Source organism: Catharus ustulatus, chromosome 8 (genome assembly GCF_009819885.2).
Source record: "Catharus ustulatus isolate bCatUst1 chromosome 8, bCatUst1.pri.v2, whole genome shotgun sequence".
In the NCBI taxonomy this organism is placed as follows: Eukaryota; Metazoa; Chordata; class Aves; order Passeriformes; family Turdidae; genus Catharus; species Catharus ustulatus.
Window position 1 is genome coordinate 14,787,842 of NC_046228.1, and position 27,928 is coordinate 14,815,769.

The 27,928-nt window shown below is 36.7% G+C and overlaps 1 protein-coding gene across 2 annotated transcripts in view; it reads left to right on the plus strand.

Moving 5' to 3' along the window:
* Nucleotides 1–27,928, plus strand: part of ADGRA1 (adhesion G protein-coupled receptor A1) — a 258,969-nt gene that overhangs the window by 223,895 nt on the left and 7,146 nt on the right. For both annotated transcript variants that reach the window (XM_033066167.1, XM_033066168.2), the window contains 2 exons: nucleotides 2,641–2,786; nucleotides 27,343–27,438. In XM_033066167.1, the coding sequence (XP_032922058.1) occupies nucleotides 2,641–2,786; nucleotides 27,343–27,438 (242 nt within the window). The remainder of the gene's footprint in view (nucleotides 1–2,640; nucleotides 2,787–27,342; nucleotides 27,439–27,928) is intronic.

A 27,928-nucleotide genomic window follows, 5' to 3' on the forward strand; every position in this document is an offset into this window, starting at 1 on the left:
TGTGGTTATTAAGGAGCTTTAGGTACAATGCTGTTTTCAATGCATATATCCTGACACTTGGCTGTCAGTGGAAAACTTTCTTAAAAATAGGGCTCATCACTTCAGTATTTCCAATCATAATTTATAATCCTTTCTTCTGTGTGGAAAACTCAACCCTTTCCATAGAATTTTATGTGAAATGCAAAAGTTCTGCTAATAGTGAAAATAGTTTTAAGTTATCACCTTGGTATTTAATTTGTACATAGTTTTTGGCCTCTGATGCTTTACAGAGGTAGAAATCCAGTAACAAGACAGACACAGGTAAATTTGTACCCTGCACATCATGCATAACCGCAAGTTTGCATTTTCTAAGAGGGTCAGGTCAGAGTTTCCTGAACAAAGCCAACTTGTTCTTTCTGTTGAGCTCATCCTTCCCTGCTGTGTCATGAGCTGCCAGCTCAGGTATTTCTGCCATAGGGCCCAGGGGTGTTCCTGGCCTGAGAGAGTTAGAAAGAGGTGATGCCGCTGCAGGGGACAAAAGAACTTCAGCCAGTCCCTAAGCACAACAGTGAGCAAGATGCATTTCTGACATATCTGCTGTCAGTGGGGAGACAAGGGGAAGGAAGAGGCAGAGAGCAAAACCCAGCACTTTAAAATGCTGAATTTTCAGTGTGAAGTGCGACAAGCAGTTCTTTACTAATTATTAGTGGATGAATAATAGCAAAAATTCTAGAATTTAGTGTAACAGCTCAGTTCACCCTTCCAAATTCCACACTTCTGCTGTGTCATGTCAAATCTGTTAGTTGTAAGGAGGCCCTGTATCTTCAGGATAAATCCTTGTTTTCTTCAAGCAAGGAATGCAAATGGTTGGGTGTTTGGGGTTTTTTGTTTGTTTTGTTTGGAGGGGATTTTTTTTTGAGAGAGATGCAGATCAATAAAGAGTTACTACAGAGGGTGACAACGTTTTTGCCTCCTCCCTGTTTGTTCGATTGCTCCATGTATCAGAAGTAACTCAGTTGCTGAAACTTGAGCACACTATGAAAAACAGCAACGTGGTGCTGGTGTGGCATAGCCCTGATGTTTTCAGTCAGTTCAGCTGGCTCCTTGAAAGTCCAATATTCACTATTTTTAGCTCTTACATTCATGTAAGTGGCTGATGTCTATATGGTCATGTATGTTTTCAAAATTTCACATATAGGTGCCTTTTGACATGGAATTCATTTCAACTCTTCCTATTATTGTACACACTTGTGTGGAAAACCGAACATATAACAGCAGGGCTATGCTGAAATGAGGAAGAGGTTACAACCTAAATATCTAGATTTTTTCCCAGTTTTTTCTCATTATTTGGCCTTCTTTTTCTTCCCCCTTTCTTGTCCCTCTGCCTCCCCTCCCTGCTCACGGTCCTGTTCAGGGCATCCCTACAGAAACTCTGCAAGCTGCCTGTGAACCAAGTCCAGACAGCACCAGTCCCTGAGCGGGCAGCATCTGCCAGCTCATAATACACAGTTGTCTCCTTCTCTTATTTCTGCTTCTTTTACCTCAAGCAACAGCAGTGATGAAGGCTTCATCCTCCCTTGTCTAATGTGACAGACAAGTCCCAGAGAAAATTACAAAGGATTTCTGTTGATGGTATTTGTTGCTATCTTCAAGTTTTGAGCTATAATACTAAATATAAACAAAATGCATGGATTTTTTTTCCTTTACTCATCAATTATTTTGTTTTAAGTGGAGCAAAAATGAACACTGGTTCAAATAAATCATTATAATAGATTTGTGTTAGCTTTATTCAGCAATTCTCTGTATTCCTTAAACATTTATGTTCTTTCCAATTATAGCGATATTTTACTTGTCACTGCAAAATGTCAGGTTATTGCTTCAAAGGTAACCTCATTTTATATAATCAGATGCAGACTTAGCTGATGTAATAAAGCACTGGAGATTGGATAAAATTCCAATTACTGCTTCCATAGTAATGAATAACAATTACTAACATAACAAAGATGTTAGCATTTTAGAGGTGTTGGTACTTTGTTTTCCTTTCAATGATAAACACACCAGTTTCTTGGAGACAAAGTGATAATAGCACTATTAGATTTATAATTCTTTTTAAGGGGGCACGCAAAGAGTCGTTTATTTTTAAAATTCTTTAGCCAAGTTTATAATTTTCTTAAAATTTGTCTGAAATTAATCTGGATTTATAAGTGCAAATAGCACTGATGCCATTGCCAGAAGTCAACCTTGCCTGTGTATGGCAGAGAGGGAACTACAGCAGGATATTCCTGAAAAGTTAAAGGATATAGCATAATAGCAAGCAAAAATGCTGGCCTGTCATTAAATTTTAAATTGGCTTCTCACGATAGGCTAATGGAGTGCAACACAAACTAAGATTCACATCATTTTAAATCCATAAAATTTTTTCATCCAACAGGTTCTTAGAAAACAAATGTTTTCACATCTCCATTTCCTAACATAACTTCTGCTATTACAGATACTCTCTATTGTAGATTAAATAACTGGTTTTACGTGCAACTATTAGATGCATTTATAAATTCCATTTAAAAATCTGTTTGCTTGTGCCCTTAAGAAGTAAGATTCTTGTAAAACTCTTGTTTTACTGATCCATTTATTGAGTTGTTTAATTGTCCACTGTTTTTTTAGGTTGGCATAGTACTGCATTATTCTACACTCTCTACTATGCTATGGATTGGAGTAACTGCCAGGAATATTTATAAGCAAGTCACAAAAAAACCTCAGCCATGCCAAAACAGTGACCAACCTTCTTATCCAAAGCAACCACTACTCAGGTATGGAATATTAGTTATACTATCTTCTTAATGCCTTCCTAGAGCACATAAATTATAAGCAAACTCACACTCTTGTTCCTGTATTCTTCGCTTTTCATGGACTATAAATAGCATCCATAAAGAATGTAACTTAGGTGTGTACAAAAATCTGAGTGTTTGTTGTATGCTGATACAATAACAATGCTGATAGTTAACTCTGCTCAGGAGATGGAAATATGCAGAACTGGTATTGGCTAAGTTCAGATACCTTTATCTGAACAGGAAGAATTGAAATGTTTCTGTTGGTTTCTTATGGAGGGAAAAAAATCCCCCAAACCAGAAACTGGCTTGATTCTGAGCCTTATTCTGTGCTGTAATGACCTTTTACCTTCATCTCTTCTGCTGTACTTCTTGCCCACGCTTGCATTGAAAGCCTAATAAGCTGGTAGCAACATCCTCATTGCCCATCAGAGATGTAATGCAGTTACAGGAGCGGCTGGAAGTCTGTGCTCCCATCAGCTCTCACTGGAGCAGGCTCACAGATGTGTCTCTGATGGCATCACAGGTGTAAGACCATAGCAGTTCTTGCCAGATACCTCTGAGATGCTGAGACTCCAAGCCAAAATAGTCAGTCTGAGCAAGAAAAGAAAATTAAACTCTAGCAAAATCTTACCACAAAACTAGGATTTCCAGCCAAAGGCATGAGAAGATTAATTCATCTTTTTTGAGCTTAGCTATCAAAAAATTATGTATAAGCCAAAGTTATATATTGTCCCTATAGAGATTTTGGAGAGGGACAGAAAAAAAACTTCCAGAGAGCAATTCCTCCTATCCATCTGGGATGTTTTGTGAGGACAGGATTAATTTCCTTATAGAGGTGCCTCTCTTTTCCCACAGATCATGGACAAGTCTGAATTGTCAATTTAGCCTAAAGACCTTAGTTTTATAGTGGAGGTCAGGAAATGTGAATTCTACTTTTCATGTCTTTTCTGAGAAAAATCCACAGTGTTTTCTTTTAAACAGATGTAGATAGTTTTATTTTAAACACAAAATGTTTAGCAAGTATCATTTATAGATGACTGTGTGATGTTGTCACAACTTGTTCAAAGTCTGTAGGAAGATGAATTGAGTTTTTCCATCTGATTCTGCAGAGTCAAATTTTTACTAACATTATTTTAGTTACAAAACTAGCTAGTTTTCTTCTTTTTAACCACGTTCTTTCTGGAGATGGAATTGATTAAAGTTAACATAAAAATGTGTATTGTGATAAGAAGGAATATCATATTGATCCTTTGCTTTGTTAGGTGTAAGCAAGAGGATAGTGTTTCACTGAGAGTGCCTGACTTTGCTAATCCATGATTTACTATGCCATTCTTCAGAGATGAGAATTTCTCTCCTTCAGTTACCAGCTCATGGCAAAATGAGTAATTGCCAATTTTCAAATGCTGCAGTGTGACTATTAAGGTAGAAAATTGTTACAAGTTACATAGACCTAGGATAGTGTATGTTCTTCAAATTCAAATCCTGTTTGAGTTGGAAAACAATAGACAGTCAGGTTACAGGAAAGATTACTCTAATTAGAATCTTTGTTGTACCAGTCACGTTGAGGTTCCCAGACAGTGAAAATAAATAGCAGCTATTTTAAGTTTAGCAATAGAAATGATAAACCACCTTCTAGCTGTAAGAGAACATGGATATAATTGTTTAATAGCTAAGTAAAATTATTCTAAGCTATTTTTCTCACACAGGGCACCATGAATCTTGGAGACACAGGCACTGAAACATCTAATACAATTTCACAATGGTTAGCACTGGATTCAAAAAAGTAAAGATCAGTTTCACTGTATGTAGAAAACAGGCATAGTATATGTAAAATTAAGAATCACTTAAGCAAGAAAATGCTTAAAACCCATAATTAACTGTAGCTGTTTGGAATGATAATGATCATTTTTGGGGGCATTTTACCTTTCCTGGCTTTAATAAAGTCTGAATTATGCTTTGTCATAATACTTCCATAAAATCCATTTAGGATGCTTACATTTCAAGGCAGTCATTTATAAGAAATGTTTTAACTAGTCAGTGTTCTTGTGTCTAAGCCAATACCAGTCTTTATACATATTGTTCCTCAGGTACCTAGGGGAAAACATCTGACTTTTGGTGAGGGGATGTTAATTTGGCTCCATTTGACATCAGTAGATAGCTAAATATAGAAAGTTTATTCAAATGGAGATGGAGTTGGGCTTTCTTATATGTCAGGACTGTCAGTGATAGGAGTCTACAAGACACTTTTAAACAAGATGTAGTTTTTCAGTGATCCCTCTCTATAAACTTAGTTTTGTTGAATACAAATATATGAATGTGTTTGGAAAACTCTACGCTTGGTTGTTGTCCTTCAGTTTTCTTTGGTAATGGTTGTATTTGATAGATGGTGCTTCCAGGTCACATGTGAGTGTTTTTGCATCCCTTATATATGCACTTGCTGTATGAGACATGTGAGATCCCAGTAGGTGGGATCTAGTGCCAAATCTCCAATCTCTAATGCCAAAAATCAGTACATAAATCTATCACATGGAATTTACCAAGAAATCGTTAAAATTGTCTCACCACATTTGCTGCACAAAGCTTGGTCCATTCTAAAAAGTAGCTGAAATAGTGAAAATAAATACCAGAATATCTAAAAGGAGACCTTACCCATTAGTAGAGAAGGATGTTGGCTTGTGAGATTGCTTTGGTTTCTCTGCCTGCTGTTTGCACATTCATTTGCAGAAGCAAGACAAATGAGGTGCCCTTGATCTTCTTCTCCTACTTTTCCTTGAGCTGTAGCAATAAGTACCCTATTATGTAAAGTTGTGGTTCTTTATAAGTTTTCTCTCTTCTAGATAGAGTGATCAAATTTGAAACATTTTTGCAGTCTAATTTTACTTCATGGCAATATGATTTTAAATATTGCTTCTTTTTATATGTTAATCATGTATTATGAGATACATTATGTACACTGCACATTATACAGTATATATATTATTATATATATTATTCATGAAATATATATTATCTGTTAATTACACAGTTAAACCCCTGAGGGCCTATCACTTTGATGACTGGAACCAACTGTAACAATTTTGGCATTTTTCTCTAAATGTGCCTGGATGCTAATGAGATGGATCAAATTAATGCATCATTGAGTTTTGTGTATTGAAATTCTGAACCTTAGCACTTCAACAGATAATGAAATTATTTCCTGTAAAATATACTCTCTGGTATTCTTAATAGAAATAAATAATTCTATCTGTTCATCCTCTGTGGACATTTGTTAAACCTGGCAGAGTTTAGCTTCTGACTCATCTGAAGGCAGATTTTGCCAGCAAAGGCAAAGGGGCATGCAAGATTCAGCAATTACTGCAATGTACAAAACTTCTTCGAGCCCAAGCTGAGGCACAGGTAGTGTTAGTTTTTGTGCCTGCTATGTGCATGCATTTTTCATGTGATGCTCTGCACGCATACAGATTTGACAGGAGTACAAACCAGCAGAAAATACCTCTGAAAGATATTCTGTTAAAATAATTTCTTCCTAGAGTGACAGGAAAAAAAATCAGATTACTTTCATTTTTAATAAGATAACTAGTGAGCACAATTGCATTCTAAACATGTAAAATAAAAAATAAATAAGCTGCTAGCTGGACCAGAGATTGGCGATAAGGAGACAGATAATTAAGTTTTATCTCAAGGTTAGGTAGAAATATATCTCCTAATGTTCTCCTACCTCTTTTATTCAATGAATGTCTGGCAAGATAACTAATATGGCAGTCTTCAGATTACAGAGTCCAATATCCCATATCTCTCATGAAAAAATATCAATGTGCATAAATAAGGTTGCAGAAGCAACAGCAAAATGGATAACAGTTGATGTCGCTGTCTCTGTTGAACTTCATCTTTTTTATGTAACATATTTTGATAAGCTTTTTTAAATGTTCTTTCTAAAATTGCGGGGCTGTTAGGAAATGTACCTCATGCAGTGCTTTAGAAAAATTGTGTATCTAGCTTTAGTAGCAATTTCAGAATGGATTGTCCTTTTGCTTTGAATTCAAAGTAGTAGCCTTAGTACTGTGGCTAAAAAATCATAACTGAGGCAAATTGAAACAGTTCTCAGCAGCACACAGAGTACCTACAGTCAATACCACTGGCTTCAATTCCCTTCTCTTACAGTGTTCAACCTTAAATAATTTTAAGAGTTATGAATAATTTTTAGAATGAGAAAGCTGATTTCCTCTTTCACATATTTTGAAGTGTCTTAATTGTCCTTTAAACCTGCACACAGAGCAGATCTAGAGGTACAGTAGTTAAGAATGGGAATAGTTTGGTCGAACTGTACAAATGTGCAAATGGGTGTTTACATGCAGATGTGTGTATGGGTGTCTGCTACTCTATAGGAGGTTGTACAAGTTTCTGTACATCATACATACACTTCAGAGTACAGAGCAATGTCTTGGAAGCAGGAATTAAAGGGGTGTTCCTAGTGAGCTGCGTCTGTGGTGTGGTGGTGACTAACAAGCTACACCCTGAGCTCCTGCAAGATGTGGTAGTGCTGCATTGCATCCTCCCCCTCTCCTTGGGAGCGTGGCAGCCGCTCCTCACTTCAGTCCCAAGCTCATTATTTCTCTCAGCTACCTAAACATTAATCAGTAGCACCCAGCTAAACAGTAGCTAAGTATCTTTGAGACACTGAATTACACTAAATCCTTTCTCTGCAAAAAGGAGAAACCACACTAAACTTTCAAATACAAGAAAATCCTCTCCTTCTGGTATTGCCAACTGTGATGAGGCTCTTTCCTTGCAGTGAGGGGATTTTGCAGACTTCATGATACCACGGGGGTCATGGCATCCCCTCAGTGCTTTGTTCACTGTTAACCCTGCTTGTCTCAGGATGAACACTGAGCTGCTTGATCTGAATTCTGACAAGCTGGAAACCAGCACATGGGTGCAAATGGATCTATTGCGGTGTTTGCCTAACTCTGAGAGAGCCTGGCAGGAAATGTTGTGACTTCCGTCACAAATTGATTATATGGACATTTTTACTGAATAAGTTACCAATAAAACAGGCTGTGTCTTGAATATGAGTTACACACAGCACTGTTCAGGATGTCATTAGAAATTGTCATGTGGTATTTTTGCACCATAAAGGAGATACTGAAAACATTCCAGTTATAAAGACCAAAGACTTCTTATATTTAGTTTTTAAAGAACTATTATGTCCAGAGAAAAACTCTAGAATAAAAAAATTCTGCTTTCTAATATTCCTGAGGCTGAAAGGGTCTTCAGAAAATTATCTTTGTTAATGTCATCATTTATAACAAGTTGGCTGCAATTTATTACAGCATGATAGCAGTATAATGGGGCATCAACATTTGACTATGACAAGAAATACTTTTTTAAACATCAAGTTTGCCAATATGCTATTTTTTTGGCCATGCCCTTTTCTGAATTTTCAGACTGAATCATATGAAGCAACTTAATTTACATTCTGACAGACATTACTTGTCCTCTTGACACCAGCAGCTCCGAAATGCAGTTAAGTTCTAGTGCATTTTTAATTAGTGCTGGCTGTCATGAATTTGTGTCTTCTAGTATGAAACAGTGATTGAGAGAGAGGAAAGAGAAAGAGGTCAGATGAAAAGTATCATTTGCAATCCACTCTTTTCTTCTTTGTGATATGCTCTTAAATATTAACTCATAGAGTTTTGATCCATGAAAACCCATCTTTCCTTCCCACAGAGAACATACCAAACTTTCTCTATAAAGTATAAATTTAGACCTGATTATTCCAAGGCATCATCTACCTTTTTCTTTAAAATTCTCTATGGTTTGAGTATGTTGAATTAAATGGGAAGTGCCACAGGGCAGAATTCTCAGAAGCCTTGAGGAGATCTCTGCAGTTCACTCCCTACTATTAGCATAGACCCAGTTGTGTCATTGCAGAGTAAGTGAAAATGATGTTTCCCTGCAAGTGAGGTTTTCACCAGCTGGATGAACTATGGTGAGCCAACAGTCTCTCTGGAAGTTGGCTATAATTTAAGTGCTTGATTGTATCCTTTGCTTAGAAGACAGACTATTTTGATGTGGGCAGGGTCAATCATCAGAAAGTTTATCTCACATTTCTGATATTATAATCAACATTTCTTATTTTAGATATGGGGAGTTAAGACTAGAAATGGATATTATTAGATAATTTTCAAATTGTGCCGTAATTCTTTGCAATCCTCATGTATTCTCAAGGTTGCTTATCACCTCCACACTGTAATTTCCTAAAAACAACAAAGTGTGTAGCAGCTGTTTTTATCAAATGGCTGGGGTTGGGAGGGACCTTAAAGATAATGTAGTGATATTTCTTAGTTGTTATCTGAAAAACACTATTTCCATGTTCCTTGTTTCAATATTTGTCATTGAAAGAGAAAGGCCATATTGCTGAAATAGATTTTCTAAATTTTTTGCATTTGATAAAAATTGCATGTAAGAAAAGCCATGTTTCCCTTCCAGCTATAGTGTTCATTTTATTCACCAAAGTAAGGGTTATATTCACAACATCAAAATAAGTTACTATGTTGTTCTATTGGATATTAAAATAATCTAGAGATAACAGCCTTTTCAAGGTTTTAGTTTGATTTAATTGTAGACATAATATTTTGAACAATGCTACATTGCTTCTGAAGACAATTTTATTAACTGCCATTCAAAGATGACATAACAAGTAATACAAGAGTACCCACAGAAATGCTGATCATTGTAGACAGATTGTGCTCTGTCTTATCAGCTCACCAACATAGGCAAGTCTCAAAAAAAAGGACAAACAAAAATAAAGCCCCAAACCAATCAAACAACCAAACCAAATCAACCAAAACCCCACTCAAACAAAAAGAATTAAAATGATGGAAGGAACCTTAGCCAGAAAAAACAGAACAGTTCTGCCCCTTGAGGTATAAAAACTAGAGACAATGGAAAAGAGAATCTTAAAAACAAAATAGGAAGCTTAAGTGTGTGTATCACAAATTACAGTAATTTCACGAATACAAGCCGCACCAATTTGACCAAAATTTTGGTGGAAACCCGGAAGTGCGGCTAATATTCCGGGGCGGCTAATACATTAACAAAATTCTAAAAGGTGCCAACACGGAAGTGAGAGCCCGCGGCAGCCCCAAGCCAAGCTGGAGCCCGGCCGGCCCCGGCAGAGGTGGGAAAGCCTGGCAGAGGCGGGGCCAGCAGTGTGGGGGGCGGGCGGCAGAACCTGAGCCAGCAGGGCGGGGCAGGGGGGCGGCAGAGCCGGGTCAGTAGGGCGGGGGAGCCTGGGAGAACTGGGGCTAGCAGTGCAGGGGAGCATGGCAGAAGCAGGAAGGCCGGCGGGTGGGGCTGCCTGGCAACGGGGGAAGCCCAGCAGAATCGGGGCCAGCAGCATGGGGGAGCCCGGCGGTGCGGGGGCCTGCAGTGCCGGCCAGGGCGAGGAAACGTGGCGGCGGTGCAGACGGGAGGGGGCGGCCGGCGAGCCTGGCAGCGGCCGGCAGGGCTAGGGAACGCGGCAGCGGGGCGGTGCTGACGGGAGAGGGGGGCCAGCGAGCCCGGCGGCGGCGGCAGCACCACCTGGCCAGCCCCGCCGAGCCGTGGCGCTTAGCTGGGCTACCCGGCCCCGTCGGCAACCATGAGCGGGCCGAGCCTTCCTGGCCCCGCCCTGAGCCAGTAAAGCCCGCTATGCCGCGATCCTGTTACTAATTGGCCAATTTGTGAAAGCTGCGCACGGATTCTCGCGACGAACGAAAGTGCGGCTAATATTCGGGGTGCGGCTTATCTATTGACAAAGACAGCAACATTGTCGAGGCACCGGAAGTGCGGCTTATAATCCGTGCGGCTTGTATTCGTGAAACTACTGTAAATTGAGAGACAGGATTGCAGAACCTAAAGGTACTTGGAATTTGGTTTGATACTTCAAGGACATCCTGGTATTACGTGCTATTTAATTTGATCACTCTAAAATGCTGATATATGTTCAGATAGAGTCAAGGATGTAACTGAAAGGTCTGGAGTGGAAAAGGGTATAAAATTGTCATAAGGGAAACATTTTCATTAATTCTTTTTGCTGAATTTCAACTTGAAGCTAATTTTATTTCCATCAGACAGGGATAAAATTATCTTTGATCAAAGACAATGCTTAATTCAGGTTTGGATTAATTGTTCTACACAAGAAAATTTCCAGTAAAATGAAAATACTAAAATATTATGGAGGTCCACAGTAGCAATATATTGTCATTGGTGTCCTGAGAAAGTTGTTGCACTTTGCATAGGCCATGTAAATATTCATTGCTGACAGCCTGGGATTGCCAGGGTACAGTGTCATCGCTTGGAGGTATTTTCCTGCCGACTCTTAATCAAACAGGAGAAGTGATTAGAACTTTTCTTCTCCATCTTCAATGTGAGCAACTGAATTATGGATGGTAACAGAGCCACCTCCTCTGCTTGTGGTTCCTCTTCATCTGGCTTATGAATCAAAATTCCAAAAGTTCATTCTTATGGAATAGTTGGCAATACTGTTCTTCAAAACTGACCTGAATGCGCTACCAAATACTTTAAGTGAATGATCCCCAGAGGATAGGATCCTCCTTGATGTGAACTTATTTCAAGAGCATTTCAAAATCAAAGCAGAAGAAGGATTTTGTTGCTGTTATAATTTCATTATCTAAGGTACAGGAAGGTACACAGGATGCTGATGCTTTTTGGAGTATAAATACAATAATACCAAATCTTAAAGAGATGTTGAGGTAAAAGGTGAAGTTTTATCCTCTTTTTTTAAAGAAGAGTGTCTGAGCTACTTAGTATAGATGAAAACAAATGTGTTATGATTATTGCAAAAGACACATATGTCAGCTTACTACTTGTAAACAAGATATTAAACAACATAGCAAGTCACATATATCCATTCAACTGAAACTCTTTCCAATGCTACAGCTATTGACAAACACAGCCAAAGAAAGACAATGACCACACCTGAGTGATACCTGGGCATTGAATGGGGAAATGATGGACTTGGGATAAAAATTTTGACTACATGAGTTACAGCATCTGCAAGCTTTCAAAATTCAAAGCTTCTGAAGACTTAAAATGAATTCTGTGATATTTTCAGCTTTGAAAGGCTTGAACTGCAACATGCTGATCTGCAGAATTAGATTGAATTTTCAGCTGCTTTTATCCTGAGTTCACATCTAGGTATTTCCTGGAAATTCAGAATTCTTGTCACACTATCCCTTGCCTCAGTAGCTTCTAGCATTTGAGCTACTCATATACATAATTGTAGAGGGTAAGTTAGAGGGTGGGTAAGCTTGATAAAATGCTCCATGCTTTGATATGCTGCTCCAGGCAAAATGTAAAATGCTGATTGGAAATTTTACAAGTTCAAGGATTTTTAGAAGATAATATATTCAGACTCCAATGGGGGCTTTGTAGAAAACTTCATCAGATTTGAAAGAACTAAATATTTTCTCAGATGATTCTCTGGTGTCATATAGATTAAATTTGATTATGCAAAAAATGCTGTAAAGATAAATGCATAAGATCTTTTCAAGTATGCTTATTGTAATTGTATGGACAAAGAACTAAGCATTCACATCTGCATGAAATTATATTCACTACAATTACAGAAAAGAATATCTGACTTTTAATGGTAGATGATTGTGCTCATTAATTAGTGAGAAAAATTAGTCACATTAGATAGAGATTCTCACAAAAATTATTCTGTGAGAAAGATAGAACTTAGAGTACAGGACACCTGTCTTAAGCAGGCATCTGTATACATCCAGCTTAACTGCAATGAAAACCCTGATGTTGCAAGAAAACCTAAGTCATGAAGATTTATGAAGTATGTTGTGCAGACTGATAAGCTGCAATGTCACAGAAATGAGAACACTGCAGGCAGTGTAATACAGGATTGTGCAATAGTCTGATAATATCTGCAGCACAGTGCAATCATGGTGCATTTAAACTATAGCACGTGTTGCATTTACCAATATATTGCCACTATTCCAGAAAGTAATTTTGGCTAAAAGATGTTATTAGATTCCAAGAGTAAATGCTAAACTACAAAAAAAGTACCTGGCTTATCTTAAAATAAACTAGCAATAAAACACAAATATATATATTTCATGCACATATGTACGTATATATATTTGTAGTGATTGTTTTAAATAAATAATTCTAATGTTTCAGAATACTTTATTAATGAATGGAAAAATTCAAGAAAATTTAATTATATTCCTTAGACAAACAAAGTTGGTGAAATCCACAGATATGCATATTACATTGAATATGTTGGAGCATATTTATGGATAACTGTTGCAAATTCAGTTTCAGACCTGGCTTATTCTATGCATATTTCCTGTCAAATATCTGTGATAATCTCTGGTTTATTCCTGTATGGAAGGAGGGCTTACAAGTCTTGGGAGGAAAAGCTGCATGAGATTAATTCACTTGGTTTTGAGTTGAGACACCATGGAAAATTATGCATAAACTTCCCTGACACTGTACATCCTAAGTAGTTGAAATTCATCACTGGAAATGTGGATGATTCTTTTCAAGTTAGTGTTCATTAAAAATTACAAATGAGAAGGCATTAGAAAAAAATCATACAAGAAATAATAAGCTTAAATTGCAAGCAAGAGTTAATATTAATTATAATAATTATTAATTATAATAATTAATATAGGTTAATATTAGGAAAGCATTTCAACCTATGGAAATAGTTGGCAATTAAAACAGGTTACCTGGAAGGCTGTGGGAACTCTGTCCCAAGAAATTTATTAACATAGATTAGGTAAGGCCAAGCCAGACATGACAGGTATTTAATGTGATCCTGACTCAGAGCTTTTGAGTGGACTAGATGATTTCCTCATATTCATTCCTGCCCTACAATTCTGTTAATAGTAAGCCAAGGATTTTTCCTAACAATATTTTCATTTTTCAACCCTTATTTGCTGCTGAATTTCTACAGCCTCATTGGTCTCATAAGAAACTCTTGTGTTTCATTATGCAAGCAAATTCTGACAGAAGAGACTTTGAAAGTAATGTGTTCCAAAAATGCCTTCAGTGTTTGGAAATGTTATGAGTCTTGTAGAAACTGGCTGCTGATCCTGCAGGTATTTTTATTCAGGTACCATCTTACTATATAAAATACAACAAAAAATTAGGCCACCTTCTGCTCTGAAACTGTGCACTCACGTTGGGTTTTCTGTGGGAGTTGCACATACTCAGTCACAAGAAGAATTTGGTTCATGGGTTGAATACTGCTGATTGCCACTTAAAAATGAATTTCGGTAAATCTTCTGTAATTTTCATGATGCAGATTAAAATAATTGCAAAATATAATATCTAATATACCTTAATAAAATAGAATTAAGATTAAAATTTATGCCTGTATTGAGTACTGGTTCTGACAAAGGGGTAATGCCATTATTATTGGATTACACTTAGTACTCAGAGAATCACTCAGGATTTTATCAGAAGGTGAGCACTGGTGAGGCTTTCTGTGAAAGAAAGCTTGAGCACACAAGATACCTGACTTATTTATCTATTGATAATGAGAGATGCCTAGTGTTGTTTTTGCTATTAATTATGAGGTAAGAGAACTATGATTACATTTGTGTTTATTTTTCAATATTGGTGAGCAATGTCAATAAAAAGTGGTCAGTCACACAATCTTGCTGCTTCTTCATATTGGATGAACTTGTAGACATCTCCAGAAAAAAATACGTACGTCCATAGGGAGAGTTCATTTCCAAGAAATATGTATGCATACCACTTTGGAATTCTACATCTGCAATTACTGACATCTCTAAAACTCTTCATCAGGAATCCAAAATTAGGAGCAGGAACTGTGGGCAAATCACAGCCTCTGTTATTTGCAGAATAGTTACCCCATGCTTGCTATAATTTATAGGTAAGGCATTTTGAACTGTTTAATGTGGATTATCATATTTGTTTTATATAAGAATGGTGTTCAACTTGTCTACTTGTGTATCTCAGCTTTCCATTAGAGCTGTAGACGAAGCAACCAATTATCCATATTCCCTCTTCATGCTTCTAAGAAAGTGTTTTCCAGCTAGAGAGAACATTTCCTTCTGAGGTTCTGGCATTGCTAAATCCAATAACAATTATCGTACCTAGCAAAGCTAGGCAGCCTTTTGACCCAGAAAGCTGAGCAATGAGATGCTCTTACAGTTTTGTGAAGATGGCTGTTTATTCCTTTTCAAATCTCTTTTTTCCATGTCTTCTAGCTTTTAATTAATATTTTTCAATTAATTTTTATAAAAATAACTCTCTGCTTTTTCTTTCAAAGTTTCATGATCATTTCTAGTTGAGTGCTTGAAAAAATCCTATGATTTTTTTTTTTTACACATACCTTTCTACCTTTTTATAAACTATGGAAAACATTTGTTTTTGCTTCTGGGGTTAAAATCTGGGGTAGGGATCACCATAAATAGATTTCTGTGTATGTCAGCTTTTAAACAATAGGAAAAAGCAAATGTTCACGCCATCATCATACATTAAAGATTTTCCATAGCTCAGCTTAGTAATACAAAGACTGACAACAGCAAAACCCCTCAACATTAAAGTTAAAAATCAGGGTTGACATTCATGAACTCATGCAATTTTACCTTTGTTTCTTACTTTTCAATAGGGTGAATTAAGGACAAAATGTCAACCTGAATTTTTTCAATAAATCTAAATCTCCATGGTTTTGTGGAGTCAAGTTATTAATTGAACAGTACTTTTGATGGGTTAATAGCAGGCTAATCCATAATATTTTTTTCTAATACAACATTAAAAAGAATAGTATTTGCTGCCACTAGATTAGCAGATTGGATTGCATCCTATGGACTGTGAAAGAGAAAGTGTTCCAGAAAGGAGCCAAAAGTCTTAAAACCATCTAAAAAATAACATTTTTTCAGCATGTTTTAATGCTTCCCTGCTGCTTGTTACATTTAATAAAACCTTCTTGCTAAGTTTTAAGTTCTTGGCTACCTGCATATCTGTCAAGATGAAAAATTTGAAATTGTAGAAATGGATAACATTGCATAAATCCTAATGTAATATTTTCTCCATAAAAACCCAGAAAAGCAGCTTTTTCCTTTTTGCAGACTTTAGGGATGAAACTTCACTGAGGGTCTTTACAGGGTAGATTGGTTTCTGAAAAGGAATAATGCAGTTGTGTAGTACAAAATCAAGCAAGTCTGTATCTCCCAGGGAGTTTGATGGATGTGAGTGGGGCACTTAGATAAGTAATGGATGCACAACCTATTAAACACAATAATGGGGTTTATACATAACATTACCATAAACATGAAATGTAAGGCCTGAAGTAAATCACAAAAAATTACACAATCCTATCAAAATTCAGGAATATGTTACAAATTGAAATATGTGAAAACAAATCTGTGACTACTACGGATTCCTGAGGGAAAAAGGATAGGAGGTAATGAAATGTGCTTAAAAATAGAAAAACCACCAACAAAGTCAAGGAGAGAAGTTATTCACAATTAATCAAATTAATAGATATTTTCTTCTTGTATTAGTTCATTAAGACATAAGTAGTGGCTGCACATGGTATAGTTCCTTATTCCAAATGTTGCCAGTTGTAAAACTGATTATCATTCATGAAGATGACAACTTTTTTGCTATGTCTTTGTATTCTGAAAAGGAAAATTAAACTCAAGATTTAGTATTGACTATGTAAGAGAGATGCAGAAAAAAAAAATCTGGTTGAAAAAAATTGAAATGTTTTATCTTTGTATTTTGAATTTTTTACCTGACCTATATTTTGCAGCTTCACATTTTAGATTTCTGGTGCATAAATTTTCAGACTCAAGTCTTTGTGGACTGCAATTTAATTGTTGAGGGAAGCTTTCTATTCTGTCATTCTGCTCCATATAAGGATTGAGATATTTTTTTCTCAGCAAGTAATTGTGAACAAAGACAATATAAGGGTAGAAATAAAACCAACATGAACCCAAAAATGCACATTTTTAACTTATACAGGCACCTTGTACATAATAGTTTGTTTGCAATTTTTCTTTGTGCAGTCTTGGTAAAAAAAGCAAAAGTGTAGTGGCTTCAGGATCTGTATGTCAAAGCACCGAGGTTTTATTTTAGTATTTTAACATCTGTGCCTTGCCCTGGCTTTGTCTGACTGTTTCCAGATGGTTTTCTGTATGATTGAAAGCAGCATCAGTGTGAATGAACGTCATCTTTGGTACAAGGGTATTACTTTCCTTAACTTTAAGAGATTCTCCCTCCTCAACTCATGACCTGTGGCAAACCCTAAAAATACTAGAGCTATTAAAAAATAGAAAAAAATTAAAATGGGAACCAAATTAAAACACAAGAGTCCCTTCCTTTACCACAGAGGTCTTTAGAGGAATTCAAAACCTGCATGTATGCTTTTCATGTCTGAAAAAAATTCCTTTTAGGAAACTGTTTGATCTCTTCTCTAAAAATGTGGGTTTGATAGCTGAAAGCTTGGTAGCTGAAAAGATTCAACAGAAAGGGTTTTGTGGTTTCCATGGATCTTCTGCGTAAATGCTTTTCAATTTTAAATGGCCCTCTGGGTTTGCAACTGAATCCTTCTCGTAGACCAGGAAGATTTAATAATCAAAATGATATTATTTTTATTTAGTGTGTGGTTTCTTCATGTCTTAAACAAGACTGTTTGTCCTCTCACGTTGCCTGAGGATACATCTTGCTATAGCTGTGTGATTAGATTTTAGATACATGCAGTTGAAAATAAACCCAATTACCTAAATAAATGGAAGGTAGCAGTAAATTGTGATTAGCACATAATTGTAAACCCAGAGATGGAGAAGCTTGAAACACTAAATGTTTAAATTTGGGGATGTAGCACCTAATCATTAACAATACTTGAAGATGAGACATTTATTACCTTATTAGTAAAATTCTCAGAAATAATAAGAATGCTTTAATACATTGAAGTATTAATATTTAAAGGCAATAGAGATGCTTCCATGTACTTTCTATGCACAGTTCAAATATGCCTTGAGTGTATGGGGGTCATTTAAGAATATGCATAGGATATGCTGAGCAAATCTAGAGGGGTGAAGTTTACCAGTTCTCTACACTACATAAGAAAACACATTATGAGGATATGTCAACCTATCAAATATGACTCTATGAAATATTAAAAATATGTTTGTTGCACAGTGGCTGTAACATGTATCATTTCAAAGCCTTTCTGAGAGCGCTCGAACAGTAACACCCCAGTCACTGCTAGGTGAGAGAAACCAGCTGATGCATTCAGCACTTTTACATACAATTATGTCTGAAGCTGTGATTTTCATTTTCATTGAAGAAAGACGGTTTGGGGTTTTTTGCAGAAATGGCAGATTTCATGGGCAACATTAAATTTCCTAAACTGATTACTTTAATGGCTTATATCAATCAAACAGGCTGTAAAAGATGCTTGGAATGTTTCAGAGCCAGCTGAAGAGATAAATATGCTTTTTAGCTTTCTCACTACCATATTCTCTCTGTAAGTAGTAACACATTCATCATTCAGGAATCAATAAACTAAAGTAAAAGTTGTGGTATTAATCTAGAAAAGCAGAATATTTTTGAAGACTGAATTTGAGATTCTTGTTTGCTAAGCTTTGAACCATAAAACGTTCACATTTTCACATTTCGCCTATAATTATCTGTAATGGGTAAATGGAAATTTGTTCTTATTTATATTTTGATCTCCATAAAGAAACTGTTTAAGGGTGTGTCTGTGGTTGAGACTTTCATGTCTAATAACTTGGCTGTGTTTGGTCTGAGATCGATAGAGACCATTAAACTTCTCCAGTTCCACATGACTGGCTGGGCAGGTGAGTAACGAAGATAAATATCTCGACATAAGGGAGGGCTGAAGTTACAGAGAGATGGCATAACTGTGGGAAAGATCTCAAAGGGACCTTGTAATGTTTTAGAAACCAAAAACAAACGTAAAATTTGTAGGAAATCAGATTTCAGTTTTTCCCATGCCCATGTAAAAGTTCAGCTTAGAAAGAGAAGATTTTTTATCACCTACCCTCTGGAACAGGGGCTTAATTTTGCCTTAAAAGATACAAGGCTTGCCAAAAATGTGCAAATTAACAATGTAGTTTCTTTGGAAATGCACATCTTTGGAGTGTTTCTTGTATTTTTCACTTCTAAACAATTTTAGCTCTCTCTGGCACTTTGGGCAAAGACCTTGCCCTTCATTTAAGAACATTGACTGATATAAGAGAAAAAGGGAAAGAATACATTAATTTAGAAGAATAGAATTAGTGGGATCTCTCTAGAGCTATTTCCCACGAGTTCCTGTATTCTCTTTTTATTGTCTGGTTGCACATATCTATCTTAAGATAAACCAATCTAAGAACAAGGCAGTTGGGTCTACCATTAAAGTCCCCATCTTTGTGACATTGATAAAACTGAGAGCATTACTCCTATATTACCTGTGAATCTCATGCAGTCAAAATTATTTAGCTCTAACTTGGCAGTATAGCTCATAATAAAAATTAATGCTTCATATTATCTTTTTTTGGTACAACAAATATACTTTATATATATAAATACCTAAATCCAAAATATAGCAAATAGTGAATAAATAACCTCCAAATCAACTCTCAAAGGTTCTTGTTCTGTGAAGGTTAAAAATACTGTAATTTCAGGTGATCTGAGAATTACAGAACTTCAAAACAAGGACTCGAATGGTCTGCTTAAACTTTCTAAAACTTACTGCAGAAGAAATAACTTCTTCTTGAGAAAAAAAAAATCTTGTCTAAAAAGCAAGTGAGTGTCAAAAACTCAACTATGCATGAAACACAGGGGAATTCAGGAAGTCATGTTGGTGACTGCCATAATAAAATACGGCATTGACATAAATTCCTTTTTAAAAATATGATTTAAAAATTTAGTCATAGAAGATAGACCAGAACCTCTTGTCACTGACTTTCACAGTCAAACCAAGTTAAAATATATGTCCTCCTGATAGTCATTTTATTTGGTTCCTGTGGCAGCCTTAATGAAATACCAGCTCAAGTAAAACCAGAGAAATCCATATTTTCTGTTTAAAATGCAAGGTAGCTCTACTGACAGTCACAGGACATTGATACTCATACAAAGTGATCTGAGTATTAAATATGTGACAATATAGGAGTCCAGCACTTACTATCTTTACATGCTTTACTTTTCATTTCACTTTCATATTCTATAAAATGCCATTATCATGTATAGGCTGCTATCAAAATTTCTTGATGAGGGTTGATAGTTAATGGTTCTTTTTTCCCCTTTAAAAGGCAGAAGGACATCCTGGTGGTAATTGACTTTCTAGAGGTGTACTGCAATGCTCACTGAAGCAGTTGTGTTTGATTCAGTAGACTGGAACTGCAAAATGATTTCAGCTAACAGCTCTACGCCAGAGTAGTCAAATGCCTGGAAAAAAGAGGTAGCAAAGAATACCTCCAAACAAGAATATCAGCCATTTTACTGCTGGAAATTAACTGTGGAAACAGAATCGAAAGGGCTGTTGTGTTCTCTAGGGATAAAATGATAGTGTAAATAAAAAATACTCAAAGCATGAGTATTATTTCTCCTCCCATGATTTCTCCCCAAGCGTTTCTGTAAACAGTGTTTTCTCTATAAGCATCATATCTTTGAACTTTTTCAAATACTGAATCTTTAAGAAATCCTGATAAATATATTTTCTTTCTCATCAACTTGATGCTTAATATTTTACTTATTTCTTTCCTTCAGAAGTGCATTCAGGATGGATTCCTACTTACCCTGACTTAAGTTATTTATTCATTGAATTAAGCAGGAATAGAAGTCAATAGAGCTAAACTCCAGCATGGAATACACTGTAAGAATCATCTCTGTCTGATTTCCAATAGCTCCCAAGGCATTCTCCAATAAATTAGGGGAAAAAAGCCAAGGTGTCTGTTGCTTCTTAGATACAATAGCTCTTCAATTAGTCTAGCTTGCCAAGAGACAATACAGTTATCTCTATGTAAATGAATCTCCTTTCTCTTTCCTCTAAATTTTCTCTGAACAGTTTTTTGAGTTCCTGAATTCATTTTTTTATCTTTTTGTTGCATGCATGTTTATTTTTCTGTCCTCTCTGCTGGCTTAGACCATCTCACGTGGTCTGGTAAAGCAAACTGCAACTGTGTTATCAGCCTGTGAATTCCTTTTCACCTGCAAAATTCCAGATAAGATGGAATGGCCACGCTCTCCATGAGGGGTGTTAACCAAGGCAGGTGAATAGAAATCCCTTCAGTGCAGCCTCTTGGCTGCCTCAGCAGCAGGACCAAACTCTCACCCTGCCTGGCAGAGCCTGAGCCAGCGCCTGCCATGGGTGGAAAGGCAGACACAGAACGAATTCCTGGGGCACTCAGCTCACAGGGGGAAGCCAAGGGGTTTGGAGCTGTTCCACAGGTGAGGTTTCCATAAGTGATCTTCTGACACTAACATTGTCCCACTTTATTGCCCAGGTTTCCATGACTCTTTAATGACAAATGAATATTTAAACTCCTTTCTCGTGGCCAATTTTAATAAAAAAACAGAGACAACTTTTGTCAAATAGAGGCCTGGACATCATAAGCTGAGCAAACAGATCTGCAGAGACTTTTCTTAATCAATTTTTTAAATTCATCTTTCTGTGGTTTAGTGTCTGCCTCTAAATGGAAAAGATTATACATATTCTTAAAAGGATATTATGATGATTAATTAATTAATGTTTGAAATGCTCTTAAGTTGCAATAAGATCTAGGAAGAAGGGGTATATACAAAATAAATTAATAACTACCTGTCCAGTGACCTTTGTTTCTACTGTGCTGAGTGAAATATTTTATGGAAAAAAAGAAAGTGGACTGTGAACAGGCAGTTAAAGAGCATAACAATATTGGCACGTAAAAGGTGATAAATAGGGTTTTCACACAACCCTTACTTCTGCTGTTACTTACCATTTAAAGCTCAACTCACAAAAGTAGAGTTTATTTTAGCATTATTAGTAGATTCTTTTTTTTCTTTTTTTTTTTTTTTAAATCTGTGGTCTCCATATTTAGATATCCTTTGCAGACAGGAGAAAAGCACTGAAGGAAACATAGGTTATTTCTCTTTAAAAAAAGTCATTTAATAAAACAAACATGGTATTTGTAAATATGTTTGTAAGTCAAGACCATCTGGGAATAGGATTTAAAATGGTTGGGTTTTTTTCTTAAAGGAAAAGCAAATTCTCAGAATCCTGTAATTTCTAAAAGCCTTATTTTTATTTTATCAAAATTCCCAGGAAAAAAGAACCACAAAATAATGTGATGCATGAAAAATTCAGGAAGAATAATTTGAAAATCAGGTTCATAAATTCAGCTTTCTGCAGAGCAGCTACTTATCTATCTGCCTGCCTCCTGGGTACTTGAACAGTGGCATCTGGTTAGTTCTGAAGTTAATGACCATTTTCTATATGAATTATTTTCACAAAGATGTTAAAACCAAATCCCAGCTCAAGGAAAAACATAAGGGAATGTCATCTTGCTGTGACTGTCCTTTGATTTTGATATTTATTTTGCAAGAGGTTAGTCTTCCTGTATGAGCTGTGCCCTTAACATAAGTAGAGCTAAACTGATTTTTTTTAACCATGGGAAGAAAAGAAATTAATACTTCAGTGGTGTCTTTATATCTAATGTGTACCTTTCTAGATTTGTGCATGCAGAGAGGAATAAAGTTAAATATATGTACATTTTAATCAAGTAATAGCTGCAATAAAGACTATTTGAAGCCTTTTAAATTACTTCCTAATACACTGACGTTTTGCCAACCTCTGCAGAACAAAACCCTCATAGTCAGTCTTGCATTATACACATAAACCCAAGGTCTGGTCCCTTTTTGGAAAAATTCAGGGTCAAGGTTCTTAGTCTGGAAAAAATTTGGGCTAGAGTATAGCCAGACAGTCAAGCAAGAAATTTATAACTGGGTAGAACTCTCCTTTTTCTTGCTGACTTACTGAGTAACATTTATGAAAATAAACTTAGCAGAATGTACTGTATGTTAAGTTATCAGAATGGATGCTGCCTGCAGGCTATTGCAGTCATTCCTGCTGACATTATCCTGTTTCTATCAGATTGGCTGTGTAGCTCCCAGTATTTTGTGGTAGAGTTTGCCTTACAAGAGGAGTTCTTGCCAGAAGGAAGCTGGAAAACAGTAAGGCAGGATGTCAACAGAGGGGCATCACCTCCAGCAGTGTCTGCTGCTCTGTTGGGGGGGTTGTGTTTGTGTCTGTGCATGTTATAAAAAGTATTGTACTTGCTGGTCTCAGGCAGTCTCTGGAGCAGAAACTTCGGGGTTCCCTGGAATGTTCCAGGAATGTGATTCCTGCCCTTCAGATTGCTGCCCATCATGTGCTCCTGTCACAGCCCATTTTTCGGGCTGGAGGTGCTGCAGTTGCGCTGCAGCTGAGAGGTGTGAGTGCATCCTGCTGAGGCCTGCCAGGCTAGTTTTAATCTAATTAGCTGGGATAACAATGTTAGTGAAGATGTGATGGAATGAGCTTCAGTAAATAAATGTGTGCTGATGTAAAAGCCTGCTAGGAATCATCAGGACATCCCTGGGTGGCCAGCAACAACAATGTACAAGTTTGAAAACCTCTTCCCAAGGGCTATTGAAGCAAGGGCTTGGCAGTTGCTTCAAAGCCCAATCATCCCACTGATAGTTTATAGTTTTCCCTGTAAGACAATTTGAAAACATTATATAAGTTAGCTGCTTGTCAAGATAAAATTTTAGCTGGAAAAAAAAAAATTAGTTTTCTCCCTGGGGTTTCCTAGTCTTCAAAGATTTGCATGCATGGCTATTATGACTGTAGCCAATCTCTCTGTCTGCCTGCATCACAGCAGTCACATTGCTCTTCTTACTGCTGCATACAGGGCTCCAGTACTGGCAGCCTGAGTATTGCTTGTGTTCTTGAATGGAGTAACACAAGCAGATGAAATTGGCTCTGGGTTACTGCATGTTCTTTTTTGAAGAGGAGACAGCCCTTTGGTGTAATGAGAAAAATTAGAGAATTAACTCAGAAGTAGAAAAAGTAATTGGGAGACAAAAGCTGGTTACTGAACCAGAGGCTATAGACCTTTAAAACTCCAAGATAGTCATACTCCCTAGATAGTTACTAGGAAATAGTAAATGAAAGGTAGGCAAACAGTATAGGAAAAAGATTGATTTTTTTTTTTTTTTATAATAATAAAATATTCTTGGGGTTGGGGCAAAGATGGTTGAAAAGCATGTGTTTGCTCAGTCTACTAGGTTCACATTTCTGGTACAGCTTTATTACTGCTTTATTCTGGGAACAAGCACTACTGGTCAGGAGGATCAGCCCTTACTTACCCACAAGTCAGGCATTGGCAAGGTTTAGTGAATTCTGGGAGGGCACCACCCTGATCAGGGGTCATTCAGGTAACAGGATATTCATCTTGCTCCTGCTTGAACTGAGAGAGGTGCAATTGGTTTTCTTGGCTTGGAGACAAAATCCCAGATGCCATGGTTTGCCCAGTCCCTTCATGTCCAGGGACAGAGAGGTGCCTTGTGTGTAAGCACAGGATGGGAGTTAAGGAGTCTCATTTCCTGCATGGCCTTGAACACCTAATCTCTCCTTGTTTTCTCATCTGTACAACAGGTACAATATTGTTTATTGACCACACAGGGGGCTGTAAGGCTAAATTAATTAATGTTAAAAACCCTTTGATTCTCTTAGATAAAAGGTTTTCTAGAAATATGAAAAATAACTATATTTTTGTCAATTTTTATTTGTGCCCTATCAATTCTACTGCAGCTTTTTCTTCAGAATTATTTGCCTTATCCACATGAAGAAAGAAATAGATAACAACTAATGATTGCATGAAAAGTAATGTTTGAAAAGTCTGGTCTAAATTTATTAATTTCAAGTGTAGTTCCTCACAACTAACGTGTATATGAAACTTCTTGATCAATGTTATTTCTTTGCAATATGGCCTTTTCTTCTTCATATACTGTTTAAGGTATCCTTGGGCTCACTCAAATGGACAAGAGTATGCACTTCTGCCCTTACAATTAATTTCAATTCTGTCTCTTTAAATGTATTTTCTATTCAGTCTATTTTAATCCTATTCCTCTCTTGCTGACTTTTGTTGTATTCAACAACTTTTGTTTCTCTTCACCCTTCAAGAATTCTGAACCTACCAATGAAGAATCATTTGTATACATTATCATTTCTATTTCTTATTTTCCTTCCCCCGCACCCCAGTAAGACAGGGCGAGATTTGATGTGCTGGATATCAGTACAGTGCACCTCAGGTACACTGAAACATTTGACTTCACCTTATGTCATTTCTAGAATGTCTTTTCTTGCCCTTAGCCCTGAGCCACCACAGGAATTTGGCTGGATTTTGCCACATTTCTGCAGCACTGTGTAGCTAAAGTCCCTCCAGAACATCTGTTGCTGCTCTTGTGTTCCGCAGCCTGCTGGAAGTGTGAGCTGTAAAGTAGATTATCTAACACCCAAATACTGGCTTGTCTGAAACTTTAGATAAGAATTGATTTATATGTATGCATCCAATCTGTAAGAAGTGGTGGCACTGCAAAAAATTAAATTATAGGCTGCATTTTAGGTAAATTCTATGGTGTAATCACTTCAGATGAGTTCAAAGTGAAGTTTCCTGTACTTGCTTCTGTATTCCTATTTTTTCTGCTCCTTACTATTGCTTTGATAAATTAGGATTAACTTTTCTATGCCTCATTGCTCTACCCTAGTAATTTCCTGAATTTCAAAAATGCCATTGAAAATGTCTTTGTTAAAAATAATAAAAAGCTATTAAGATAGCTTATTCGACATGCTCAAGTCAAAAGATATTTACAATCATTAAACTGCAGTGTATGAATGATTTTGTAGGAAGACAGCTTGTTCATTGGAATTTGTTGAGCTCTTCAGAATAAGCCAAGTTAAAGAAAAAATATATACTCAATGACTTTGATTTTATAAAATCTGAAAGGCTTCCTGTTGAGTGCAAATATGGTTTTCTCTGGCCTGTTTACAGTTTAGACCATTAGGACAAAGATTGACTCTAAATGCCAATGTGAAATTTTCTGAGGCCTGACCCATAATTCTGCTTTGGAAGGAGGTGGCAAAGGAAGTTAAGAAATTCTGACACTAATTCTGGGCTGGAATTAAATGCTGATTTATTTAATCTTACTATTGCTCTGTTTCTGTAAAAATCCTACTATGCAATTTCCTAATATTTATAATACCTTACAGAAAACCAGTGGCTAGATTGTGATCAGATGTGTCCCACATGTTACCACGTTCCTCTTAGACCTGAGGGACATAGCAGCAGAGACTGGAAAGTGTCTGTATCCCTGCATACTGTTCCCACACCAAAGAAGTGGCCTCAAAAGAAACTAATTTTGTCTGCTGACAGAGAAGCATTGGTTAAGTCAGGAAATGAGTCAGAATTTCAGAGAACCAGCTGAGCTCCTGGGTGCAGTGGAACATTTTCCTTTTGCCACTGAGCACCGTGGCTTCCAGCTGCAGGAATGGGGGCTGGTGCTCTCCACCTCAGAGACCACAGTGGTGCAAGTGCTGTGCTCCAGGCATAATTCTGTCTTTTGCTTGTATGAATGGAAAATGTGATGATGGTTCATTTTGCTGAATTTGGACGCGGGCATGAAGGATGCCAAATTCCGTGCGATCCCCTGGGACTTCAAGGTGGCCGAAAGGATCCTGCATTGTAGTGAGTGCTGCGTCCAGGCAGTGCAGTGGCATTGAACCAGCTAGAGGGGTGTGAAACTCTCTGCTTCCTGTCTTACAATACAAGTCTTTACAGAAAGACTAACACTTTTCAGATCTTGCTGAAGCCTTGGAAGCGCTCATATTTTAATGCATTTGCAAGGCTGGGTGCTGAAAGAGTGAAGAGAAGTGAGGTATATGCAAAATCCTTCCAATTTCTTCAGATTTTTACTAGGAGTGCCCCTTTTCTCCTTGGCTAACTGAATTTCTTTTCTTTGTCATGTGGGAGATATGAAAAAGTTTCTGTGATTTCACTGAATTTCCCTGGTAGCATTTGTATGTTAAAGTGAATAAAGGTGCTTTGCCTGAATATTTTTTATTTATAATGCATGCATATTTAATAAGTATTAAATATAAATATCTAGGTGAGGGGAATAACTTTATTTAGGATTTAGGTTCTGTTATGAGACAATGTTTTGTTTTTTCATATTACTTCAACAGTAGCTATATTTACTGAAATCATAAATCAAGTGTTTGTTAGAAGTGGGTCCATATAAATAATAAATATTAAGCTTTCTGCTCTTTGCTTCATAGAGTACAGTTCTTATTGTAACAATACTTTATTCTTTGCTTTTCTGGTTTTAGGGACTCATTTAATATTTCAGCAATATTTTATTCCCAAAATACTTCAAGAAAGTACAATTATTTTAAAAGTATTTTCGACTACAAGTCAGGCGAATTAAAATATCAGTTATTATCTCTCAACAGATTTTACCTGATTAGCGGTGGAGTTCCGTTCATTATATGTGGGATTACAGCAGCAACCAATATCAATAATTATGGGATTGAAGGCGATGCACCATAGTAAGTATAAACTACTATCATAAAACTTTTAAGGAAAACAGATTCTCTTTCTTATCCAAATAAATGTAGCTGACTTCATAAAGGGTACAGGCATGCAATTTGGGATGATACCTGTTACAAAATTTTATTAATTACCTGTGAAAGAGCAATGTCTTAATCTGGAGCTTGCTGCTTCAATCTGACTCCATTACTGGCAATACAATCACCTTTCATTTACTGAATTACTCTTCATTTACATCTGAATAAGTGAAAGATATTAAAAATACCTAATGAATATAATATCTAACACAACTATTAATTATTTCAATGTTTTCATTTCATTATCTACCTTCATTTGAAATCCTTCTGGCAATTTAGAGCAATTTAAAAGTAATGATGAACAAAAAGAACAAGCAAAAATCTCTTCCCCACTTCTTCCACTCCCATCCCTCCGTTAAATCCAAATATTTTGGATTTTCATCACCTGGAAATGTTCCAGTCACAATGTCTG